This window comes from Dendrobates tinctorius, unplaced genomic scaffold (genome assembly GCF_039654945.1).
Source record: "Dendrobates tinctorius isolate UK_male_01 unplaced genomic scaffold, ASM3965494v1 ptg000250l, whole genome shotgun sequence".
NCBI classification, from domain to species: domain Eukaryota; kingdom Metazoa; phylum Chordata; class Amphibia; order Anura; family Dendrobatidae; genus Dendrobates; species Dendrobates tinctorius.
Genome location: NW_027361917.1, coordinates 18835449 through 18862910, shown reverse-complemented (window position 1 = coordinate 18862910; position 27462 = coordinate 18835449). Strand labels below are relative to the sequence as shown.

The 27462-nt window shown below is 41.3% G+C and overlaps 1 protein-coding gene across 2 annotated transcripts in view; it reads right to left on the bottom strand.

Annotated features, from left to right (window-relative positions):
* The window catches only part of SLC8A1 (solute carrier family 8 member A1), a 509050-nt gene that overhangs the window by 93172 nt on the left and 388416 nt on the right, over positions 1-27462 (bottom strand). For both annotated transcript variants that reach the window (XM_073557503.1, XM_073557502.1), the window contains exon 5: positions 3721-3851. In XM_073557503.1, coding sequence (XP_073413604.1) covers positions 3721-3851 — 131 coding nt within the window. The remainder of the gene's footprint in view (positions 1-3720; positions 3852-27462) is intronic.

Here is a 27462-nt window from a genome sequence, read left to right as displayed (position 1 = left end):
TGAACTGCCTTTTTAAGGTCATGCCACAGAAACTCAATCGGATTAAGGTCAGGACTTTGACTAGGTCACTCTAAAGATTTAATTTTGTTAGTCTTAAGCCATTCAGACATGGTCTTGCTGAAGTGTTTTTTAAATCACTTTTTTCACACAGAGTCCTGTAGGTTTGGATTTCTTTTTCCCTTAAAAATAAAGACCTTCATTTAAAAACTGAATTTTGTGTTTACTTGTGTAATCTTGGTCTAATATTTAAATTTGCTTTGTGATCTAAAACAGTGTGACAAACATGCAAAAGAATAGGAAATCAGGAAGAGGGTAAACACTTTCACACAACTGTATACAGTCCTGTGCAAAAAAAAAATGTAAGCAGGCGTAGAAAAAATGCTACTGCTTTCAAAAGTGAAAGTGTTAATAGTTAATTGTTTTTAGCAATTTACAAAATGCAAAATGAATGAACAAAAGAGAACTCTAAATCAAATCAATAGTTGGCGTGACTTCCCTTTTTCTTCAAAACAGCATCAAAGGATCACTTTTCTAGGTTCACTTCAGCTATGTTCACATGTCCAGTTATCATCCCTTAGAACTGATCTAGTAGCTGTTGACAAAAAAGTTGTACAGACACAACCTTTTTGTCCGCCTGGAAAAAACTGAATCCGCTTTTTCAAGTCTATGGAAAATGGATCCATTGATAAGCCATCCATTTTTCTCTCATTTAAAAAGGATTCATATTTTGCTTAATGGATGTGAAAAAATAAATAATTAACATACACTACTGGACATGTGAACATTCAAGTATTTATCTATTTGAAACTGACTCAGTAGGCAAAATGGATCTTTTTCAATTGGGAGAAAAACGGATGGCTATTTAACAGATTCATTGTCCATAGACTTCAATGTTGAAAAAAACAGGTTCAGTTGAAATAATTAGTTTTCAGGAGGACACAAGTTCTGTCTGCACAATTTTATTTTGTCAACAGATTGCTGCTGGATCCGTTCTAACTGAGGAGTAATGGGAATGTGAACATAGCCTTACACCGTTTTTCAAAGAACTCGTCAGGGAGGTTGTTTCAAACATCTTTGACAACTGATCATGGATCTTCTGTGGATGTAGTCCTTTTATCTTTTCATGTAATCTTACACAGACTCGGTGATGATGAGGATAGGGCTCTGTGGGGGCCATATCATCACTTCGAGGTCTCTGTTTTTCTACACGTAAAATCGTCCTTAACAACATTGGCTGTATGTTTAAAATCATTGTCCTTCAGCAGAATAAATTTGGAGTCAATTAGGCTCCCCGATGATGGATAGGTATCTGCCTTTATAGCACAGCAATGAGGACAGCAAGAAATAGGCAATGTTGAGGACACATCATCTTTACTTCCCTACGACAATTGGAAGTTGTCCAGCAGTGCCATAAATATAGAACTGGTAGCAACCAGCGGGACCGAGCTACACTCTTCTACTGTTCAGAAAAGTATGGCAAATAGAAGAATTGCAACTCAACTGCGTTTGAAAACATAGGAATTGGGGTGCGGAAAAATGGCATCGGCTGGAGAGCTGTACAATAATGAGTGTATGCTGGCAGGAAGGGCTGGAGATGTACAATAATGAGTGTATGCTGGAAAGAAGGGCTGGAGATCTGTATAATAATGAGTGTATGCTGGAAAGAAGGGCTGGAGAGCTGTATAATAATGAGTGTATGCTGGCAGGAAGGGCTGGAGAGCTGTATAATAATGAGTGTATGCTGGAAAGAAGGGCTGGAGATCTGTATAATAATGAGTGTATGCTGGAAAGAAGGGCTGGAGAGCTGTACAATAATGAGTGTATGCTGGCAGGAAGGGCTGGAGATGTACAATAATGAGTGTATGCTGGAAAGAAGGGAAGGAGAGCTGTACATTAATGAGTGTATGCTGGAAAGAAGGGCTGGACATCTGTATAATAATGAGTGTATGCTGGAAAGAAGGGCTGGAGAACTATATAATAATGAGTGCATGCTGGCAATAGTGGAGCAAATTTAATTGGGCATTTAGTCAGGATTGGTGTCTCCAATACTGAGAAACACAGGCGGATACTTATCCAACATGCAATACCATCATGAATGTCTGGTTGGACTAGATTCTAAATACATGCTGTGACTATTATACAGCATCTTTTTGGATCTGAACATAATATTCATGTTGGGGAATATTGTGATTTTTGGATACAATGAAGGAGGGTATATTGTTTAAAATCTCAAATTGTATTGTTAGCACCTCATGGAAATCTATGAAACCTCATGAGGGGGAGCAAAACTTATAGATAAGTTTTGCATACATACACAAGCCAGTAATCTTGGAAGAGGCAGAGCTCTCAGAACGATGGAGATCATCTTTTGGACCCCTCTATGTCTCCTGAAGTTGGGTGTACATACTTTTTAAGAATTCATGAAGAAACCTTTTTTTTTTTTAGAATTCAACCATCTAGACGAATCCTTACATAACGATTTTAAAATATATGTAGTGGTGTATGAGGATGATATGTTCACAGCGAGCTTTGTCTCAGTCCCCTTAGAGTAACATAAAATATTAGATCATTTTACGCTCATGCATTTTTATTTTTAGTAATCCTCTTGATACATTGGTCCCTTAGGAACAACTGTTACTAAGCAATTCAGCCTTAGGCAAGTGTCGCTCTGGTGTATTAGTAGTCTGACTAATCTAAATTAAATGTGGAAGCACCAAAGAGCAAAATAGAGAGATAAGAGTGCAATACAAGAACGTCACGAGGCTGCCTCACATGTCCCTACAGAATTGCCATTCATATTGAATCTGTAAATCAGTGGTAGCAAAATTAGTATTTCCATTGATTATAATTTCCCTATTAACTCTTAAGTGAACTGTCAAAAATTATACATTTCTAAACTATTCTTGTCTACTCTCTGGGCTATTTGATAGTATCGTAAAACAGAGGAATCCTCTCATGCTGCTAACAGAGCAGGCAAATCACCCCAAAATTCTGATATATTTATATAATTCTTATTATCCTTGTTCTTGCGAGTGTCCCCTAATGGCAGCTGAAGGCAAAAATACATTTTATTAAAGAGAACCATTCACTGGATTTTTTTTTTCACTTAAACTTATTGTCTCCTCCAATTGCCGCTGCTCTATTGATTCTGGAACAGTTTTTCTTTTTATTCTGTGCCCCTCTGTTCTAAAGTTGCCAGTAATAAAGATCCAAACTTTCCCTTCCATTAACAGGGCGTATACCACATAACTTCTCTGTGGGTATGGCTGTGTTTTGATTGGCTAGAGTCAGAGGAGAAAAAAGGAAACGCCCACACAAAAGTTCTGAAGAATACCCTTGGTTGGTTGAAGGGAAAATTTGCATCTTTATTTCCAGGGGCCATAACTTTGGAACAGAGGGGCACAGAAGAAAAAGAAGAACTGTTTTAGGATCAGTGGAACTGCATCAAATACATTAGGTGTTGAGATTAAACAAAGAAAATTGAGTGAAAGGTCCTCTTTAAAAATCTATGGCTGAATGAAAGAAGGCAATCTGCTGCAGAGAGGGACATAGGTCACAGTATGGTTTCTTGGCGGTGCTCTGATGGCAATATTGTTTACCGGGCACTTTTTAAGCTCTACCTACTATGATTGCACTCTTTATTGAGTAGCAATGTGTGTTACGGGAACTTTACAAGCAGTATTATTTATGGCAGGAAATGTTACCGTATAATTGCAATACCTTGAATTCATAAGATTCTTCAATAATAATTTCAAGCTTAATGTGTTCTCCCAGCACAGGTCGCCCCATTTCAGCTATACGCCGCTCCTCCTCTTCTTTACTAGTAAGTGGCTGCTTCTCCTCATTTTCTTCTAGAATCGACAAAAAAAGATAAAATCACTCATATTATATACTTTAGCTATGTTAGAACCTACTTTTAGTCTTAACGTCTGACAGTAGTACCAAACAAAGGGCATTACATTAAAAGAAGACACTGTCTAAATTAGGCTATAACAATATTTAGTGTTAAGTATTGTGTTATGCGGATATCAATGTAATCCAACTACTCCAAGTGCCATAGAGCAGCTTGATATTACCATAAAAATTGAAAATAAATTACAAAACAATAATAACATTATGCAAAATCATATCAATAAGTCACCATGAAGACACTGTAGAATGGCAGAACCACAAGACTACATTTCTTTGTATAAAAGCAAAATTACATGCTACATACCCCTCTCACCTACTGATGTCACGTCAACAGTGTGTCAGTAAATCAGAGCTCAGAGGCTCTGAACCGGGCATTCAGTCTTCATGGGAACGCCCCGCACAGAGCCACTGAGCTCATTGATTGGCTGCCACAACATATTAGCGTCACAGGCCACTTTTTGCAATTAAAAAGCGACAAAACAGTTTATTAATAATAATAATAATAATAATCTTTATTTATATATCGCCAACATACAGTTGTGGCCAAAAGTATTGACACCCCTGCAATTTTGTCAGATAATACTCAGTTTATTCCTGAAAATGATTGCAAACACAAATTCTTTGTTATTATTATCTTCATTTAATTTGTCTTAAATGAAAAAACACAAAAAGAATTGTCCTAAAGCCAAATTGGATATAATTTCACAGCAAACATAAAAAAGAGGGTGGACAAAAGTATTGGCACTGTTCGAAAAATCATGTGATGCTTCTCTAATTTGTGTAATTAACAGCACCTGTAACTTACCTGTGGCACCTAACAGGTGTTGGCAATAACTAAATCACACTTGCAGCCAGTTGACATGGATTAAAGTTGACTCAACCTCTGTCCTGTGTCCTTGTGTGTACCACATTGAGCATGGAGAAAAGAAAGCAGACCAAAGAACTGTCTGAGGACTTGAAAAACCAAATTGTGAGGAAGCATGAGCAATCTCAAGGCTACAAGTACATCTCCAAAGACCTGAATGTTCCTGTGTCTACCCTGCGCAGTGTCATCAAGAAGTTTAAAGCCCATGGCACTGGGGCTAACCTCCCTAGATGTGGATGGAAAAGAAAAATTGACAAGAGATTTCAACGCAAGATTGTGCGAATGTTGGATAAAGAACCTCGACTAACATCCAAACAAGTTCAAGCTGCCCTGCAGTCCGAGGGTACAACAGTGTCAACTCGTACTATCTGTCGGCGTCTGAATGAAAAGGGACTGTATGGTAGGAGACCCAGGAAGACCCCACATCTTACCCCAAGACATAAAAAAAGCCAGGCTGGAGTTTGCCAAAACTTACCTGAAAAAGCCTAAAACGTTTTGGAAGAATGTTCTCTGGTCAGATGAGACAAAAGTAGAGCTTTTTGGGCAAAGGCATCAACATAGAGTTTACAGGAGAAAAAAAGAGGCATTCAAAGAAAAAACACGGTCCCTACAGTCAAACATGGCGGAGGTTCCCTGATGTTTTGGGGTTGCTTTGCTGCCTCTGGCACTGGACTGCTTGACCATGTGCATGGCATTATGAAGTCTGAAGACTACCAACAAATTTTGTAGCATAATGCAGGGCCCAGTGTGAGAAAGCTGGGTCTCCCTGAGAGGTCATGGGTCTTCCAGCAGGACAATGACCCAAAACACACTTCAAAAAGCACTAGAAAATGGTTTGAGAGAAAGCACTGGAGACTTCTAAGGTGGCCAGCAATGAGTCCAGACCTAAATCCCATAGAACACCTGTGGAGAGATCTAAAAATGGCAGTTTGGAGAAGTCACCCTTCTAATATCAGGGACCTGGAGCAGTTTGCCAAAGAAGAATGGTCTAAAATTCCAGCAGAGCATTGTAAGAAACTCAATGATGGTTACCGGAAGCGGTTGGTCGCAGTTATTTTGGCTAAAGGTTGTGCAAATAAGTATTAGGCTGAGGGTGCCAATACTTTTGTCTGGCCCATTTTTGGAGTTTTGTGTGAAATGATCAATGTTTTGCTTTTTGCTTCATTCTCTTTTGTGTTTTTTCATTTAAGACAAATTAAGTGAAGATAATATTACCAAAGAATTTGTGATTGCAATCATTTTCAGGAAGAAACTGAGTATTATCTGACAAAATTGCAGGGGTGTCAATACTTTTGGCCACAACTGTATTCCGCAGCGCTTTACAGTTTAACAGTTTCAAAATTAAAATAAAGAGCATCTTTTTATTTTGCGCAAAATTCATGAATCCCATGTATCATTTTGAAAAATTTGGCAAGAGACAAAGAAAAAAAAAATGAAAACATCCCCACCTACCTCCATACAAACAAACTCACCAACAAATAATAACAGACAGAGAAAGAAAAACGCAAATGATGAATAGAGCCCTTAACGTAGACATCATTACAGCCTACCACAAAATCATGTTGCTTTGCAAATCTGGTAATCTCACATTAATTATCTCGGGATATATATGAAGAGCCGTTAAGGTCCAAATACAGATTAGGTAAAAATCAGTTGAGCCCACCAATTTTGGCGGAGCGAAAGGATCTGGCCTGTTGAATTTATTTGGCGGGTCCTTTTATTCAAAATGGAAATAAAATGATGCCCAATGAGTATGGCAGTGGCTCTCTCATAGAAAACTCTGGAATGTTTGACCGAAGAGATAGTTGTAAACCGAACGATGGTCAGGGTCTCTAGGGTCACTTACTGAAAGTAGCAATCCTATAAGCCAATATCGACCCTTTAAAGAGCCCTGATACATGTCTTAGGATATAACGCCAAGCCAGATTCTCCCATTGGTTTGAGCTGTTTCAGGATTCTCACTCCTCATCAGTGCAAAGCAGAAGACCGGTTAAGTGAAAATGAGTTGGCAATAACAGTGATACAACAAGAGCAGTTTTTCCTTTATACCTTCCCTTCCGTAAGGAACTATTTTTAAATTGGAAAATAAAAATGTAAATACGACTTTACCAAACTGAGTTTTGTGAATTGGGTCTAAAGAGAGTATTCTGCCCATGTAATGTGCAGAAAGGAGCTGCTGAATAGCACCAAGCCCAACCTGTAAATTGACGTGTCTGTATAATATTCCCAGACATACTGTATACTGCTATGTGCTGTCTGACTCGAGTATTACTGCAATACCCCAGTATAAATTTAATATTCCATAGGTCTTTCCATTATATTGTTCTCATTAATTGTGATAAATGAAGTTGCTTGTTATGAGATGATTCCATTTTATTTGCTGTAACACTAAGCCTCAGTGAGTTACAGCTGATCTACGTTTTACCGTCAGACTGCTGGTAATTGTGAGGCTTAGAAGCGCTAGCAGAGAGCGCGACAGGAAAATGATTAAAGTGACCTCAGTATTTGAACTGTGTTTCATTAGGGTAATGAAGCTGGGATGTGATGGGATTGTAACTGGAGCACATTACCTAAAGAGGAGGGTCTTACCAGTTCACGCATTATCTACTTCTAGGGCCATTTGAAGTGAATGTACATCGGGGAGCGGAGATCGCTCTAGGTAATAACTTCCAGCCGCATATATGTTCGCTAGAAGTAGAATGACCTCAAAGCTATGAGTTTGTTAAGTAGCAGTGGGTAGGAAGAGCTTTTCTTATTAGATTGCTTATTTCATTATTATAATTTGTGTCCACATACTAATTCATGAATTCAACAAGTCACCCATACATAGGTGAACACAGTATGGTATGCACAATTGTGTGACACTGCTCTGCTGCTATTATTGCCTACTTCTGCTGTTACCATGTATTTGAGCATTTCCATTAAAAGTGCAGACAGAGATGTAGTAATGATGAATTTGCCATATTGCTTTATACATTACAGGTACTCCGCGAGTAAAAATTGCAGTGAGTTTACTTCCAGTCCTATTTAGCACATTGATGAAGCCAAGCAGCACAGAAAAAGGTTGATTCATTATCGCAATTGCACCTTGATTTGTCTAGTTTTTGGTGTTTTTTGGCTTTTGTTTTTCCATTTTGCACCTTATTCTTTTATTTGCAACCTCTTAATGTCTTTTCGCTTTTTAAGTCATAATGATCAGGGCCATTTGGAAGTTTTGGGTTGTCAATATGATTTAAAAAGAGCAAACACAGTAGTTTGACAATAAATGGCTTCACCCAACCACTAACCATGAGTGGAGAAAAAGTTTTGCTATTATCATTCATATTCTCTGAAAAAAAGGCCAAGAAAGCAAAAATTCTGCCGGGGTATGTAAACTTTTGAGCACAACTGTATACGTGTTCGCCTGTGTTTTTATGTTAATCGCTGATTCATGAATTGCGACTTTTCAAAAAGTCATTAAATGTTTGTGCAAATGTATTCCAGTTTCCGACAAGGTGTGATTTTATATACGCCTGAAATTTAAGGCAAAAAAACTTTCATGCTAAAAAAGGTCAACTAAACAAAAAGCAAAATTCATGAACCACATACATCAAAATGTCAACAAGACAAAAAAAAAGGAAAAGAGATTTAAAAGAAAAAGCAGAAATAATGAATCGGGCAAATCGTTTTTATTTTTTCAAAACTAAACAACTTCTCATGTACAGCGCCATGGAATTAATGGTGCTATATAAATAAATAATAATAATAAACATCGGCCCCAGTTCATCAAGACCAAAGATTTTCAAGCCAGTCTTGATGAGGAGGCATACTGCAGTCAGAATCTCCGTTGCACGCCTCTTAATACATCAGGACTGTTTGACCAGGTGTGTGCGCCTCTGTGAGCGCCTCACCACAAATCTTACTCCAGTAAGGGACTGGAGTAAGATTTGTATCATAAGGAGTGCTGCTGCTCGTCATGAAATTGACAAGCAGTGGTCGCCATGCCCCTTTCCCATCTAAACTCCACTAGTTCTGCTGGAGCTGGGCGTACATGGTGTGAGCATGCCAATTTTTAGACTTTTCAAAGCTTTTTACGCCAGAAATCTGGAGTAACCTTTGATGACTCAGGCCCAACATGTGGACATGTACAGTACCTTCAATTTAAAGAAAAATAAAGGACACGGCATGTTGCTTCTAGTAGTACAGTAGACTGAAACACAATACCAGTTAAGGGCCCTACATATCTCGGCTTTCTTCTGCCAGCACTAGATTTCATACAAAACCTCATGAACCCAGTAGAGCCATGTGCAGGAGGCTGTACAGAGGAATTCAGAGTCCTATGGCTCCACGCTATAAGATGTAGGCACTGCTTGCGTAGCCATGTAATGGTACGCTCAGTGCTATTTTATTGGGTTACCCTCCTCTAGATTCTATGTGGACTATGTGAAATTAGACAAAGGTACAGCATGGCCTCATAGAAATCTATATGTACCCTTTAATTGCTCCATAAAACAAGAAGGCAGTAATATGTCCATGTGCATGAAGCCTATAGCTTACAGTGTAAGGAGCAGAGGTCTAGCTGTGTACCTAAACCGGGAAGTGCGATGGCGCACCACCACTATTCCCTTTAAGCTGTTTTGCCGATACTTAGGCTTATAATTATTCAAGTAACTAGATGGTGGCCCGATTCTATTGCACCGGGTATTCTAGAGTCTCTGTTAAAATAAAAAACAGTGATATACTCACCTCCCAAAGGCCCCGGACTCTTTCTCTCCTCTCACCATGCTCGCGGCATCTTCCGGTCCCAGTAATGCTTAGCTCGAAACACCGCTGATGACGTCGCGCTCTCGCGAGAGTGACGTCCTCTCCGGCCCTTCTCGCTAAGCATTACTGGGATCGGAAGATGCCGGGAGTGTCGTGAGAGGAGGGACAGAGTCCGGGGGTCGTCGAAAGGTGAGTATATAACTATTTTTTATTTTAACAGAGACTCTAGAATACCCGATGCGATAGAATCGGGCCACCATCTAGTGTATTATACTCCTGTTACACTCGGAGCTGCTGTCACTGTTCTGCTGTTACCTATTGTATTGTACTCCAGTTATAGCCAGAGCTGCAGTCACTGTTCTGCTGTTATCTATTATATTGTACTCCAGTTAATCCCAGAGCTGCAGTCACCGTTCGGCTCTTACCTAATGTATTATACTCCTGTTACAGCCAGAGCTGCAGTCACTGTTCAGATATTACCAAATGTATTGTACTCAAGTTACACCCAGAGCTGCTGTCACTGTTCTGCTGTTATCTAATGTTTGTATTCCAGTTAATCCCAGAGCTGCAGTCACTGTTCTGCTTTCACCTAATGTATTGTAGTCGTTACACCCAGAGCTGCAGTCACTGTTCTGCTCTTACCTAATGCACTGTACTCCAGTTACAGCCAGAGCTGCAGTCACTATTCTGCTGTTACCTAATGTATTGTACTCCAGTTACACCCAGAGCTGCTGTCACTGTTCTGCTGCTATCTAATATATTGTACTCCAGTTACATCCAGAGCTGCAGTCACTGTTCTGCTTTTACCTAATGTATTGTAGTCCAGTTACACCCAGAGCTGCTTCACTGTTCTGCTGTTACCTAACATGCTCCTGTTACACCCAGAGCTGCAGTCACTGTTCTGCTGTTACCTAACATACTCCTGTTACACCCAGAGCTGCAGTCACTGTTCTGCTGTTACCTAATGTAGTGTACTCCAGTTACACCCAGATCTGCAGTCACTGTTCTGCTGTTATCTAATGTATTGTGTCATGAACTCTTTTTCTGCTCCACCAGTTGAGAGTTCCCCTTCCGTTCTCCCTCTGGTGGTGACAGGAGGTAGTGCGGTTGGTTTAAGTGGTAGTGATCTGCCACCTGATGAGGAAGATAACGATTGGATCTCTGGAGTATCAAACTGGATATAAGACAGCCGACGCCCTATCCGGGTGCTGGCGATTCAGTCTGCTTCTCAGGTCCTGGACTTCAGCTCTCTTCCAGTCTTCTCAAGTTAAGTTTGTTTTTTGCTAATGTTCACACTTGCGCTCGTTGGTCAATTCAGTTTTTTGTGTAATCAGCCTGCCCCTGCTGGGGCTATGCTGAAATTCCACTCCTATTAATCAGTATTTGCCAATCTGCTTTTTGTCCCTTATTAGATTGGCCTCTTTTTTGCTCTGTCTCAGAATATTTCAGAGTGCTGATATAGGTTTAGAAGTCTAGTGACTTCAGGGTTAATTTTGCTATCAGAAGTGTTGGACAATATTTTTGTAGGTTTTTTTGGGCAGATTGCAGACAGTGTCTTTCCTTTTCTGTCCTTCTTAGTTAGCCGGGCCCCATCGTTTGCTCAGCCTATTTTCCTGCCTTTGTTTGTATTTTCATCTTGTTTTACCATCAATACATGTGGGGGGCTGTCTTTCCTTTGGGGTCTGCCCTGGGGCAGTTAGTTTTCCTCTTTTCCTGCTTTAGGCTTATGTAGTTGTGACGAGGCGTCTAGGACCAAAGTAGGAACACTCCATGACTGCTGCTAGTTGTGCGGTTAAGATCAGGGATTTGCAATCTGCATAGTTACCAACTTCTCTGGTGTTCTGAGACTTAGCTTGTTGTCTTTTTTCCTCCTCGGTTTCCCATTCATAACAGTATTGTACTCCAGTTACCCCCAGAGCTGCAGTCACTGTTCTGCTGTTACCTAATGTACTCCTGTTACAACCAGAGCTGCAGTCACTGTTCTGCTGTTACCTAATGTAGTGTACTCCATTTACACCCAGATCTGCAGTCACTGCTCTGCTGTTATCTAATGTATTGTAGTCCAGTTACACCCAGAGCTGCAGTCACCGTTCTGCTCTTACCTAATGTATTATACTCCTGTTACAGCCAGAGCTGCAGTCACTGTTCAGATCTTACCTAATGTATTGTACTCCAGTTACACCCAGAGCTGCATTCACTTTTCTGCTGTCACCTAATGTATTGTACGCAAGTTACACCCAGAGCTGCAGTCACTGTTCTACTGTTACCTAATGTATTGTACTCCAGAATATGTACAGGACTGTGCCTGTGTAATGAGCAACGCAGCAGTGATGCCTTTAACGGCTGTAATGTGCCTGTACAATAAGCAATGCGGCCGTGTTGCCACGACGACTAAGCAACTGTCGCTGATTGGTCGCGGCCTAACTGCCGCGACCAATCAGCGAGGTGGGATTTCCATTACAGACAGACAGAATTAGACATTTATATAGTAGATACTTAACATGCATGGGGATGTAAAAAATTGTTCAAATATAAAATTCCTAAAACCCTGAGTAAATGATTGAAAATGCATTCTTCATCTCTGGTGTAATAATTCTATGTTACTCTTTGCATTCTCCCCCAGGGCTGCATACACAATTGTACAGGCTTGCTTGTTTATTCCGCGTCTACACAAAGCTTCCTGCAATGATTTACATTCTGGAAAGTATATAGAATTCTCAAGAGAAATCACTCTAGAAGAAACTTTCTGACCTAAAATATAACTACTATTATTGCAACCGTTTCGAATTCACCACCTCTTGCTCATATCTTGGTCCTTCTCCTACGTAATGTGATTCTGTAGCATGTGGAAATGCACTGTATGATAATCTAAGGAAAGGAAAACTAATTTTTAGGGGTGTTCCTGACCACAAAGCCTGTAGTCTGCTACTAGGGAAACAAAAGATTCCATTCACCTATGGTTATAATGCAAACTGTAACTTAGGGCCGGTACGGAATACATAATTCAAAGAATATGCTCTTTTCTAAGAGGATCGTAGCTATGTATCATTGTTATAAGGTGTTGAAATGTAGTCATACCCTGTTCACAGTTTTTAAGGAGGAAGGCAGACATAAGTCCATTGAGTACAACCTATACCCAAATATGTTTATTCAGAGGAAGGCAGAAACCTCATTAGGCAGATACTAATTGCCCAATATTAGGGTAAACATTCCTTCCCAGCTCCACATACAGCAATCAGACTAGTTCCCTGGATCAATGTCCCATCACATAATCTAATACTCATAACCTGTAATATTATATCTAGCAAGAAATGCATCTTTGAGCTGTTTTAGTGAACCAACCATTACAGCATCATGTGCCAGAGAGTTCCACAATCTCACCGCTCTTACTGTAAAGAATCTGCATCTGTGATGATGAGAATCGCCATTTTTTGATACAGGAAACCCTTCTATACCGTAAAGAGGTTGCATAGCTATATAATTTTGCTAAAAATGGAACAATCATTTCTAAAGCACCTAATTATACCAGCAATTCTAGATCTAAAATATTATATGCCATATAATACGGTGTATGGAATCCATGGGTTTTTTTTCAGCTTGTTATAGAATAAAAAAATTCTCCCATCTGGTTATGGAGAACCGACAGTGCTGGAGGCTTTAACATGTCAGGATGAGTTGTTCAGTTCTTTATCACTGGAGATGGAAAATTACCTGTAACTATTACCAAATGTGAAGCCTTTGCTCTGTTCATTATTACTGGCTAAACATATGTCGCTGTCTGGCTAGAAGCTGTTGGAACGCCGCGGCATCACAAGCCAACCAAGGTTACAGCTCTTGGTAATTTAGCACAGAAATGCTGCGCAAAGATGCTGTCCTCAGCTTTAACCCTTAATGACCGAGACAGACTGTAGAATTGCCAAATGGAGTAGTAAAGGGTGAACGCAGACCGGTGACTGTAACATTGCCATGGCCCAGGATGATAACTCGGGGCAGGTAACATCTCATCCTTTTCTATATTTGATCCTAAGGCCCACGCATGTCCTAAAGTGATTACTATACATTTCTGCCTATAGATACGGTAGATCACTATTTTTATTGTCAGGAATTTGAGACTGCGACAATTTCGGAATCGCTTCCGTGTGACAGATGAGTTACTTCGGCCTATTTTGGTTTGTAGGATTTGCTGATACAAAGAAAGTCATAAAATACATTTCTGTAGGCAAAAAAGAATCCTGATCATCAGCTGTGGCCAGTCGTCCGTTTCCTATGCATAGTAGAAAGTGCCACCCACAGGGAGTCAATATCACGTCCACTCGTCTTTAAAGGGCTCCCGGAAAAAGGGCTTTTATATAATTATTTTTTAAAATTCTCTTATTGGGAGAGATTTACAAAGTTAAAGGGGCTATCAACTTTCAGAAACCTTTTTTAGTATAAGCTCTAGACTGAGTATGAGGGATCGTACACACCAATGTATACATCGGGCGAGTGTGGTCTTTTTTTTATGGGATAGCATTCAGACCAATGTTATTCAGTGGTGCAGTGCTGATGCATGTTTTTTTTCACTGACAGAATCACACAATGAAAAAAATTGCAGCGTTCGCTCGGAAATCAGATGCCACTCACCCATTCAAGTCTATGGGTTCATGGAAAACATCGGACTGCACTCAAATGACATCTGAGTGCATTTCAATTTCCACAGACTCACAGAATGGAGATGATGAAGAAACTTTGTTCTCCATCTTCTCCTCATCTGTGCTACAGTTCTCTCATCCAAGAGAGTCGGATCACACCAAGGAGACACACAGATCAAACTCGGACCCTACCGCCGTCTGACCATAGCCTAATTAACCCTTCAAGTCTCATCACTTTCTGCTAGACCAGGCCATTTTGTCATACTAGATACACATTAAATATGGTGCATACAGTAGCATGTACAGGTGCATCTCACAAATTTAGAATATCATAAAAAAGTTAATTTATTTCAGTTCTTCAATACAAAAAGTGAAACTCATATATTAAATAGTCATTACAGTCAGAGTGATCTATTTCAAGTGTTTATTTCTGTTAATGTTGGTGATTATGGCTTACAGCCAATGAAAACCTAAAAGTCATTATCTCAGTAAAATAGAATACTTTACAACACCAGCTTGAAAAATGATTTTAAAATACAAAATGTTGGCCTACTGAAATGTATATTCAGTAAATGCACTCAATACTTGGTTGGGGCTCCGCTGGCATCAATTACTGCATCAATGCGGCGTGGCATGGAGGTGATCAGCCTGTGGCACAGCTGAGGTGTTATGGAAGCCCAGGTTGCTTTGATAGCAGCCTTCAGCTCGTCTGCAATGTTGGGTCTGGTGTCTCATCTTCCTCTTGACAATAAGGCAGCACTCGGTAACACCATAGCATGCAAATATGAAATATGAAAACTGAATTGCATTACTGCACCAGAAATATGAAAAATTGAGAATGCCAATTTATGCGCTAAGCATTCTCAATTTTTCATATTACTGGTGAAGTAATGCAATTAAATTTTCATATTTGCATGCTATAGTGCTACAGAGTGCTGCCTTTTGTTTACTGAGATAATGACTTTTGGGTTTTCATTGGCTGTAAGCCATAATCATCAACATTAACAGAAATAAACACCTGAAATAAATCAGTCTGTCTGTAATGACTCTATATAATATATGAGTTTCCCTTTTGTATTGAAGAACTGAAACAAATTAACTTTTTGATGATATTGTAATTTTGTGAGATGCACCTGTACGTCACCTGTTTGTTGCAAATTGAGCCAGAATTAAGCAGTGCTGATGTCCCATCAACAGCGCGGCAGCCAGTCAGCTCAGCGGCTCAAGAAGGGCAGAGCTGCTGAGGTCTGTGATCAACTGCAATGCTATCGATGCGACATTAGCGCTGCAAACAGAGTCCAGAGCCGCGGTGGAGAGCCGACCGTGGATCCAGATGGGCATAAGTAATATTACTTACCCAAAAGTTTTCTGAGAGGGGACAGCCCTTTTAATTTAAGCCATAATTTATCATATAGAATGGGGAATAGTTAAAAATGTGTGTTTTAACACAATCTAGTCTAAATTTACAGAGTCTTGTCACACAGCTGATGGGGTTGTTACAATGTGCCAGTGTTCCAAGTCTATTTTTCAAAATCTGAGTACAGGGTTTGATTTTGAATCAATGTGACACTGCAGCGCTTTTATTTAGCCATATAACATATAATGCCCAAATCATAATATCGTCCAGTTTTTTAAAGAAAAATACTACACTGTCCAGTTACGGTATAATTGTAAAGGATGTATCGGGACCGTGTAAATACTCCCTTTGTTTATATTTGTATAAATGTCTATTATGCCCTTTCACTTCTTGCTCTTCCCGGTATCGTATATTGTATATTTATGTATAAGAGAATGTTTTACCTGTGACTACTGCTATTGTGTATGCTTCTGCTTTGTATAAGAAGATGTTCATAGGGAAAGAGTAGTACCCAAATTTAGCCACTAGATGGGGTACATTATAGTTTCAAATATAGCACTGTAAAATAGATAACACAGGAGGGGTCACTATGGTTAAGACAGGAGGACTTCCTGATTATAGTGAGTCGGGGCCATGGCACTCATTAAGCTCGGGTGGCTCTATAGCCCAGGCACCATTGTGACCACGTAACATTATAAGTAGGAGCCCAGCCATCCACAGCAGAAGGCTAGAACAGCAGCGGACTACAGCAGAATTGGAACAGAGGCTAAAGACAGAGACAGTGACAGTATGGGGACGCAGGTGGCTCCATAATGTGGCAAGTTATCTCATGGGCTGATGCCTTCAGATCCGGGGCGAAACAGCTGAGGGAACTCCCAGGTGCAGTGAGTTTGGACCGGGAGGATGTTGCATCACAGCAGGAGACAGTTCAGAAGGACAGGTCACTCACCGTGTGGCAGCTGACTTTGGAGGCTGATACTCTCATGTCTGGGGCAAAACAGACTAGGGAAGTCTAACCATAGCAGAGCTGAACAGAAAGGATGCTGAGGAACCGTATGATACAGTCCGATCCAGGTACGTGCTGTGTGACAGAGAGAAAAGTGTAGGGAAAGAGGAAGAAATGTGCAATTTGGAACCTGTTGTTAATGCTGTGAAGAATATGGATGTGCTGCGTAAAGAAACCAGTAAAGTTGTTCATTTGAAAGTTGAAATTGACTGTGTCTCTATTTATGCGGAACCATTTATGGTGAGCCTTCAGCAGCACAGAGATGACCCTGACGGCGCAGAAAGTGAAGCCACAAGTATGCAGAGTAATGGACACTGTTTTCATGTGATGGGAGGTCAGGGCGTGCCTGATCCATTAAACTTGGCCATGACTACGGCTCTGGCCCTCCCTCATATAATCACCATACAGTTCTGAAATAATCATTACATGATGCAGAAATACCAGTGCTATAGAATTGTCTGGGCAAAAGTGCTACAGTTACACTACTGCAATAACCTGCCCAAACAATAAACCACCCAGTGTCTGTAATAGTACCATACAATATAAAACAAAACCATATAGAACAAAAACGTACAGACCCCAAAGAAAGTCATACACTTAGTAGTTCTGACTTGAGAGGGATCTTGAATGGACACTCCTGCACAGCATATAAACAGGAGAAAAAGGAGTACATATCCAATATTATAAATAAATGTGCAATTTTATTTACCACATAGTTGATACAAAATAGTACTGACATAACAAATACATAACAAATACATATAAGAAGGATCAGGTAATTGTATCTGCTATGGTCCTGAGAAAACAATCTATAAAGTGCTAAGTGCTTTTATAATGATGGGCCAATGTTAGGGACACAATAATTAGAGGAGGTCACAAACAGGTGCGCATCCTGAGAAAGGACCCCAATATCCCACGCAATAGTGCTTACCCATTGCAAGTCAGATCAGGACAAATGCAGCGCCGCCACCGATGCGCATTTCGCCTCTTTTTCAAGGTGCGGTCCTGATCTGACTTGCGATGGGTAAGCACTATTGCGTGGGATAGTGGGGTCCTTTCTCAGGATGCGCACCTGTTTGTGACCTCTTCTAATTATTGCGTCCCTAACATTGGCCTATCAATATAAAAGCACTTAGCACTTTATAGATTGTTTTCTCAGGACCATAGCAGATACAATTACCTGATCCTTCTTATATGTATTTGTTATGTCAGTACTATTTTGTATCAACTATGTGGTAAATAAAATTGCACATTTATTTATAATATTGGATATGTACTCCTTTTTCTCCTATGTTTAGTACCATACAATGCCTAAATACCACCACATAGTGCTGTTCTGCTGTAGGTCAAACACTGCACCACCACATTCCCAACATACTGCACAATGATTTACCAAACCAGCTCTATTTTCATCCATACAACCAGGAAATTATAGTTCATATGATGCACAAGAAAATACAGAACTGCATTAACATGTGCAGTTGGCTGATAACGATTTCCAGTCCTCCAAGCTTAGCATGACGGTGATGTCAGAATACCTTGCGAGTGCTGAGACTGGGTAAAACCAATCTTCTATAAGCTCATTTGATAACCTTATCATATATTTAATTAATTGCTTCTTAATCCTTTGTAAAATGAGATACAATGTTATTTCAATATCACCTTTATCACAGTGCGCTACCACATCAGATTGCCCATCCACCAGAGGAGGCGGCAGGCGGCTAGTTACATACTAATAGAATGAAGTTCAGTTCAGCACATCCGAAAAATTGGAAACTATGTAAAAGTTTACTAAACTGTACACAGTAAGACTGAGATACTAATCGGTGTTTCTTTTTGCAAGGTGACCACTGAAGATTGTAATTAAAGGATCGGTCTTACAAGTTAGGTAGAGAAGTGCATGCTCCCCTGGCTGCCAACTTACAGCTTGCATGGGGTTGGGCGCTAAAGATTGATAGTTCAGACATGTGTAAGAAGAAGGACCGTGCCGCAGGTACCTGTTCTGTGTCCATTCCAGAGCTATCGGGGCTGTCTCCTCTGTTGTCCGGGGGAAAGCTTAAGGGACTGGACCAACTCTTGCAGGTGGAAGCAGGGGGTGTGGCTAAGGGCACACAGTTTCAGTGCGCACGGAAAGAGAGACTTGGCGGGAACAGACAGCGCGCAGCAGACAGACGTGCTCCAGCCCTTGAGCATCGGTTCAGTGCAGGCCAACTCATCGCCACCGTCGCTGACAGAGACTGAGGAGGGACGTGCAGTGCGCCCATTGGTCACCACGAAGCGAGGAGCCAAGTGCTCTGGGCCCGTGAGTACTATGCGCGCCCTGCCCCGATTCCCCAGTGCACATCCGCCGGACCATGATGGGCTCAGACAGTGTGGTGGCCCACACTCCCTCAGCCACATCAGTATATAGACTAGGGGCTCAGCGGAAGGCATCGGAGACCAACCGCTGCCGCCAGAAGACGGATCATCGTTACCTTCAGAACCTCATTGGACAAGTGCCACACCAGCCATTGTAGGCGTCATCACCTGCTCTGTGATCCACCACATCCTAAGAAATGACTGACAGGATACATTGACCCAACAAGAACTGTTAATACCCTTTCTACTTTCCGTTAACTCTGCATGCCCTTTACATTTTGAATCGTTTACTACCCTGTTAACCGTTTACTTCCTTGCATGGAGCATTTAAGTGTTAATTAAAGTTGTTAACCCTTGCTCTGTCTTCTGTCCGTCACTGCACCCCGCAACCAGCTCACACATGCAGCAATGTCATGCTGTTAGCCCAAACTGTGCACTCCCGCTTCTGCGGTATGAGGGAGCTTGACTTCTGAAGCATCGGAAGAGCAATAGGACTGAGGCTGAACGGGATCAGAAGCTAAAAGTATACTCCAGGGATGCCGAGCAGCCTCAGTACAGTGCCCAATAAAAAAGAGCTTGTAAGTGCTGCACTGTTTCAGCCATTACTGCTAGACTGCAGTGGTGGTCAGTCCAATTGGCAACAAGGTGATAAACAAAAAAGAAATCTATGGATAGGAGGATGCAAAAGAAGAAAGAACCGAGGATGCAAGTCCAATTGTGTATTTCAAAAAATATACAGCTTTATTTAGTCAAATACATTAAAAGGTATGGGGTGGTGAGAAAAAGGACTAGTAGCACAAAGAACACAGTTTCAAGACAACACTCACTTAAAAATTATGGACATATACTTAATTGTGATACATAATTACCATAGATGACAAATATTGGTATGGAAACCAGTATAAATCCAGATGGAAAAGATGAATAACTAAAGTGCAAGTATTGCTATAGCTTAAATTGATGTAATGGCATTAACACTATATGTGTATTGACCATCAAGCTATATCAATGAATACAGGTAATGTAAAGCATAAGTGCTTAGAAAAAAAGTGCATACTGAGAGTCCAAAGTCACAGAAGGAATACTGACTGGCTCAATTCAATTCTCTGTTTATGTACCAGTTGTGACAGAGAAGGTGGCTGGCTTAGCTATTGATATGAGCCAACCAGCCAGCCCCCTTCACACACAGTTTTAATGATGTGCTGAGCAAAGAAATGGAGATGGGAACTTGAGATCGGCACCAAAATCTTGAGATTAGGGAGCTTTGGTACTACATTAGTGAGTTCTATATTTGTATGGGAAACACAGCCACACATAATATTTTTCAACCGGACAACATGTTTGAAATAATCACAATAGAAGAATTACAGAAAGTTACATCACTCACATGTGCTCCGATCCTACGGAAGCTTTGTAGTTTGTAGAAAAGTTGTCTCCTTAGATTCACTGTTATTGACTGTCCCTGCCCATTCATCCACACCTACTTACCTGAATACTCTCACCTCTGTTCACATTCAGAGATGATAATGGTAGTGAAGAATTTCCATTTTAATAACTTCTCAGTTATCCTTCACAAACCATTCTTTTATTAAAAGGAAAGAACTGGCTGAAGAATGTAAACGGAAGCAAACGAGTGACCAATGGCTATATCAATGTCCTAAGTTATGGACTAGTTATCTGCCTGTGTAAATGGAACTTAACCATACCTTTCACCAAGACAGTTTTATCTTATCACCAATATTGTTCTTGTCTTTTTCATTATTTTCATAGTTTTAAGGATGATTAAAGACACAAGCCCAGTGAGTTCAACCTAAACCCTAATACATTAATCCAAAGGGAAAAAATCCCATGAGGTTGTTGCTAATTGCCCCATATAAGGCTGGCGTCACACCACCATATGTTCTCTCATCCGAAAGAATGGGAAAGATTATGCTAATCACACTCTGATCAGCGTTTACCAGAGTATTATTAAAGTCTAATTCAATTTTCTCAGATGAGGAGAAGATGGAAAAAAACATTTCTCCATCTTTTCATTTCTGTCAGTTCGTGGAAATCAGACCAGACTCTGCTGTCATCCAAGCGCGGTCTGACTTTTTCCATGGACACATTGACTTGCATGGTCGAGTGCAATCCGAATATTGAATGCAAATCGTGATTGCTGCGATTCGGTCCAAGGAAAAAATCGGACATGTGCACAGCCCTATACAATAACATTGGTACGAGTGCCACCAAATGTTTTGTCAGGGCGTACTCGTACCGAAAATAAGGTCGTCTGCACAGGCCCCTAGGGAAAAAGTTCCTTCCCGACTCCACGTATGACAATCAGACTGAATCATTGTCGCATCTCCATAAAACTAATCCCCATAACCTGGGATATAACATTTATCAAGAATGGCATCCAGCCAGGCCATCCTGGAACTTTTTTAGTGAATCGACCATCACTTCGTTTATCAGAGAGTTGCAAAGTTTTGACAACTTGAAAATGATGCTGTAAAAATGATTAATATGTTAGGGGAAAGACACTCCAATCTTGTGTTAGTGTGATTAAAATATCAGCAACCAAGTATATATACCTGTAATGTTGATTACTGAAGATGGCATAGGGTGGTCTCTAAAGTGAACCTTCCTGTAGACAGCTTTACCTATTGAAGCACCAACGAAAATAAAGAACATGTTGGATAAAGTCTGCGGTGGGTTTATTGGGTTATGTTAGTGGATCTGGTAACACACCATGCGCACTCTGCGATTATTCTAATTGCAATCCGGTGCTGAGCAATCCTTAGTAATGTTCCAAGAAGAGTGAACTTAGTGCAGTTTTCATAGAACATGAAGGCTCCTGGTATATTGGAGGCAGTAGATAATAAGAGACTCGCCCTTGATATGGTCATATGTGATCTCAAAAAATATTTTGTAAGTTAAATAGATGAAAATATTTATAGGTCTACGTTATCATTGCAGCCTCAGATGAGAATAGAAGAGAAATGGAAGAATATATGTTAACTAAATGTATCAGATGTCATATAAAATAATATGATGCAAATAGATGTGGTCTAAGTTACATCCAGATATTGTAATACAGTATTTACTGCAGTATCCTGCCGCGGCCAATATCAATAGATGTTGCAGCTGCATAACTGAGCACATTCGTCAGCCGTCGGAACCTGGAACAGCTTATCAGCGCGGGTGCCGGGTGTCTCACCTAAGAGATCAGCGAACCCGCACTTAAAAGTTTGGGGTTCGTATGGGACAGATAGTATCCAGTGCTTAACGCCAAACATGGGCTTCTCCCAGAAGCCCGTTGCAATGTTCCGAGTTCCGGAAGAAGGAGAGAGAGAGATTTTCCAACTCAAAAGTTCAGGTCCCCATTGTTTTTAATGGGGTTCTGGTTCAAGTTCAGGTACAGTTCTGGTACCCGTCCGAACTTTGTAATAAAGTTCGGGTTGGCTACCAGAACCTGAACTTGCATGGGCTCGTTCATCCCTTGTTGCACGCCCATCGATTAGAAATTTATGACCTATCCTAAGGCTAGGTCAAGGGAAATTTCATCAGCACATTCCAACCAGATAATAAAACAGAATCTTTTCCAAAACAATTTAAAAAGGTTTAAAAAAGACCTCAAAGCCTCGCGCTTCTGGTGAGCAACGACACCCTTAGACATGATCCTATTTCCCTCCGCCTCTTCATTATGGCTGCAATCACCAGTGAATACGGCACCCACCGGATGAACTACTGTGGAGAACTGAAGTCGTCACCATGGTGAGCGTCATCATTTCCCTTTCCCCCTCTCCATCCTACAGATAGCTCATCAATGTTACAGTAGTGGACAACCGCTTTAATTTTTCTAGCACAGTTGCAGCTGTAGGCTGGAAGCATGTTATGCTTGAAGACACATTCTGATTTGCATAAAACAATGAAAGACACATTACTTATTTCCTAAATCCACAGCTGTCCCAGACCCACTATCCTAGGGGTAGTTTTCCGGGTGTCCTAAGAACCACTGCAGCCAATCGCTAGGCCTCAGAAGTACACCGCTGAGAAAATTGATTGGTAAGAGTGGTCTGCTAGTTAGTTGATCTCAGAGCTACAGGACAGACTGACCGGGAGCACCAGATTTCTCTCATCATTTCATGCAATTTTTCCGCCTTGGCCCAATTTAGGCTTTGTTTTGCTTATTATGACCCTCAAGTCTTCATAAGCTTAAATAATTATAGAGATGGATTAAAAAAGCTTATCAGTAAAACATTTTGGACATATTTAGATAAAACAAGTCGGTCTTTAAGGGTGGATATTGCCTTTAAGGACTGAGTCCTGCTCATCAATGTCTTGTTTAATGGCAATATCTAATAACATATCTATTCAGGTTTTCAGAAGATTTTCCTCTAACGCTAGCTTATTATCAGGGATGAATCTCTATGGATGTTCGGAAGCATGCCGATAATAGAGTCCATTCTTAGACCCCGTGTAGTGCTCCGATGTAAGAAGACTCCTTGTCACATTGCTGGAAATGTACTCCGCTCCTTTATTTGTAAAATAGGGCACAGTACAGACAGATTAAAACAAGTCACATACCCCTGGGTAAAGGATGTAGATCTGGTGTGTCCGCCTGTGGTTTTCTCAGTACGTTCCTAGCTTTTGTTACGGCAAATCTTCATTGTGAATACTACATTTATGGAACGTCAGCTTCAGAAAGCCAGACAGCTGATGCACATAGATTACATAAATTAACTGCAACTGTTTTATACCTGCTGTCTTACATTCCGAATTCAATAGCAATACAGGGCTGGCTTTTCTGAGCTAGACCAATGAGAAATAGCAGAGAATGTAATGAAGGAATATCCTCTTACTTGTCAAAATATGGGAGTTAAACATTCAGAAACCTTCTACTAGAATAAAATCCAAATGATATTTTTTCCAAGTTATAACTTAAAGGGAGTTTGTTGGCACAAAATGACTATTCAATCCAAGCACACACAGTGCACTCTAGATGTAGCCAAGCAGCTCAGGGCACCTTCCTACCTACTTATTTATGATCTATCTCCATCCCTTCTTCCAGAAAAGATAAGGTGCCCTTAACTGCTTTGCAACGTGAATGGTGTGGGTGCAAGCAGTACCAAAGGGGGAAGATACAAATTAGACATTAGGAAATACTTCTGGACAGTGAGGATGATAAATGAGTGGAAAAGGCTGCCACGAGAAGTGGTGAGTTCTCTTTCAATGGAAGTCTTCGAACAGAGGTTGGACAGACATCTGTCTTAGATGGTTTAGTGAATCCTGTGTTGCTGCATTGTACAGGGGGTTGGACCAGGTGACCCAGGAGATCCTTCCAACTCTAATATTCTAGGATTGTATGATTCTGTGAAGGTGAGATGTTATACCTTGGATCCCAGTCAGACGCCTATCACCCAGCCAAACCAGATTTCACACTTTCCACTGATGAGGGGTAGTACCCAGAAACACTATGTCTGCAAATTGAGATTTTGATTTTAGGTTTGACTTTTATCCTAAATCATGTGACAAGACTCATTAGAGGGTTGATATTGACTTTTAGGATTGCTACTTCCAATACCTGGCACTAGAGTTCTAGTCCTCTCCCTCTCTGAAGAGACAATTTGCATGCTTTACTACTGCAACACCCTCCCCCGATATAGGATAGACTTAATTCTGTTCTTCCATTATGTCATCGGAGCAGAACAAGTGAATAAACTGTAGTGCTGTATCTGTTACATGAAAGAAACCCGCAGCACTCGATAAACCCACTGCATGTACAGGGGCCTGTCAGGTCTGATGTACTATTTTAGAATAGTATACATTTCTGGAATTTGTGCTGGAATCTAAGAATGAGGTTTTCAATACAGATGTGAACATCTAATGATCTAATGTGAACACCTAATTCTTCAGCTACTAAACCACAAATGAGAAAAGAACCCTGACAGAAAGTGATCAGTTACACTGCAGCGCCCCCACAGGGGAACTTAAGCATTACACATCGTCTATTCAAATTATCTGTAATAGAGGACACGTTCTCCACTATGGTGGAGATATATATAAACTGTGAAGCCCCAAAACCTTTGAACATCATCTTGAAGCTCCTGTTTGGATATACCTTTCATAGAAAGTTGAGCAACATTGAAAATACATAGCAACAGCCATCTTGTGATCACAAGTTACTGTCTGATAGTAATTAGAGGAATTCTCTCCGCAGGCTTTCCCTATACAATCTGAGAGCAGCATAATGTAGGGGCAGATCAGAGACCCTGTAACCACTGATGCGTCACTTACTGGGCTGTGCTTTGCTGTTTTATCAGAAGATCATCACTGGAGAACTAGATGACTCTCCTGGTCCAAATCCGCCCTCAACACTGATTATCAGCTTTACGTTAATATACATTGTACACAGAAGGCTGCCAATCAGTGAAGTGGGCGGGGTTATACAGGACTCAGTATTCTGAGCTCTGCTAGATATAAAACAGAGAAACTGTGATTCTATTACATCAGATACACCCAGTAAACTAAGTTATACATAGCTGGAATCAAGGTCTCTGTACCTACATCATGCTGTTGTCAGATTCCATAGCAAAAACCTGCTGACGGCTTCCATTAAAAATCAGTCTACAGACTTATGGTCAAAAATCTCTTTACCAGCGTGCCTGTGCTCATGATATGCATTGGAAAAGTTACCACACCGTAAATCATATTGCAAGCAAGTATCTGGTGTAAAGACAACACTTTCCGGATTGCATATCACCAGGACTAGATGGGTGCAGACACAGGATAAGCAGGACAGTCTAGAACATTTCAGCTCCAAATAATTAAAAATTGTCAATGCAGCTCTTGTCTTTATTACAGGCTATAAATCAGGTACAGTGAAAGTAATTAAACCAATAGATTTCCAAATTTACTGCTTAGGAAGATTATTTCTTTATGTATATTGTAAAATGATCTTCAAAGCTAATCATAAACTTAAAGGGCTTGTCTCATTTTCATTAACTGATAAAATTGAAACGAGCAATTGTACCCATTGTCAAAAAAAGAGGGATTTTTCATTATAATGTGTACAGTACGTTGCCTGGTTTACCGGCCACCCTGTAGTCTCAGAGTGGCCAGTTACTGAGGCAAGCAGCACGTGCCGCTCTGAAGCTAGTTGGATTGCTGGATCCAACCAGATTTAGCGCCTGTGCGCTTCTCTTTTGATGTAGAGGAAAAACTTCCAATGCAAGCTCCATGGTAGACCCGCTCAGTTTGAACCAAGAGCGCGATTATGAAGTTATAGAATCATAGAATCATAGAATCATATAATCGTAGAGTTGGAAGGGGCCTCCTGGGCCATCTGGTCCAACCCCCTGCTCAAAGTTGGTCCATACTGTCAATCTTTAGGAGCCCAAGGCCCTCTGGCAAACAGAAACCTAGGAGGCAGGAGAGCAGAGCGTTCATGAAGATGGAAAACGGAGCATGGAGGCTTCTGAAGAACAACATACAGAAAGGTAGGAGAGCAGAGGGTTCCTGAAGAAGGCAAACAGGTGTGGGGAGGAGGACCCCCATATAGTGATTGGGCCGGAACCAAGGGGACCGTCATCAGGGTTCCTGAAGGAATCACACCAGGGGGATGACAAAGGGAGAGACACGACTAAGGGTGTCAGGGCAACAGGGGGCGCGCTCTGGTGTCAGTTGTCAGAGCCGGACAACAGGCAGGAAGCTGGGTGAGACAGAGAGGACCGAGGGAGCGGATGGTGTGTTCTGGAGAGATCGCCAGGGGTCTGTGAAAGGAAAGCTGTGCACTCACCGACAAGTGACACATGAGAGACTTTCACCGGCGGCCGCTCCCCTCATACAGATGCATACATCCGCCCCCGCTGCTTCCCTCCCTGCTGTGACAATTCCGCGACCCCCAGTGACCGCTGCGACTACAGACCATTCCGTTACAGCGGTCAGGATACTGCCCCCCTGCCTTCTCACCCAGTTGCGGCCCTGTCATCCCCGGCCCCTGGGGACGTCACCTCGCTACAGGTGGCCGTAGAGGACCCCGTCCGGTTTGCTAAGGGACCCTGAGCAGAGGTTGGTGAACGGTTATATTTAGAGACTGCATCATAACTCCGCGATGAGAGGAGAGCCGCAAGGAGAGGCCTGTTGCGCCCAACAGCACCGTTTCTTCAGGGCCTGTTGCGCCCCACCCTCACAGTTTCTTCAGGGCCTGTTGTGCCCCACCATCATCGTTTCTTCAGGGCCTGTTGTGCCCCACCGTCATCGTTTCTTCAGCGCCTGTTGTGCCCCACCGTCATAATTTTTTCAAGGGCCTGTCGAGCCCAGTTTCATCCCGGAATATCGAGGCGTCAAGGCAGCCACATCAGCGACCTCTACGCGGCCACGCCAGTGATCCTGACAGACCCCTGGAAGGATAAGTGTACTATAGGAGATAAGGATCCCCAGTTTGGTCATACGTGGCCTATAGCACCTGGGCCAACCGGGTTAGTCGTATTTACCAAAAGAAAGTGTTGTTAGATTTGTTGAGTCCCTGCGTGGACTGGTTGCTGTTAATACTTTTTGTTTGCTCAATATAGCCCCAGCGGCTACAGTTTATAAAAGTTATTTCCAC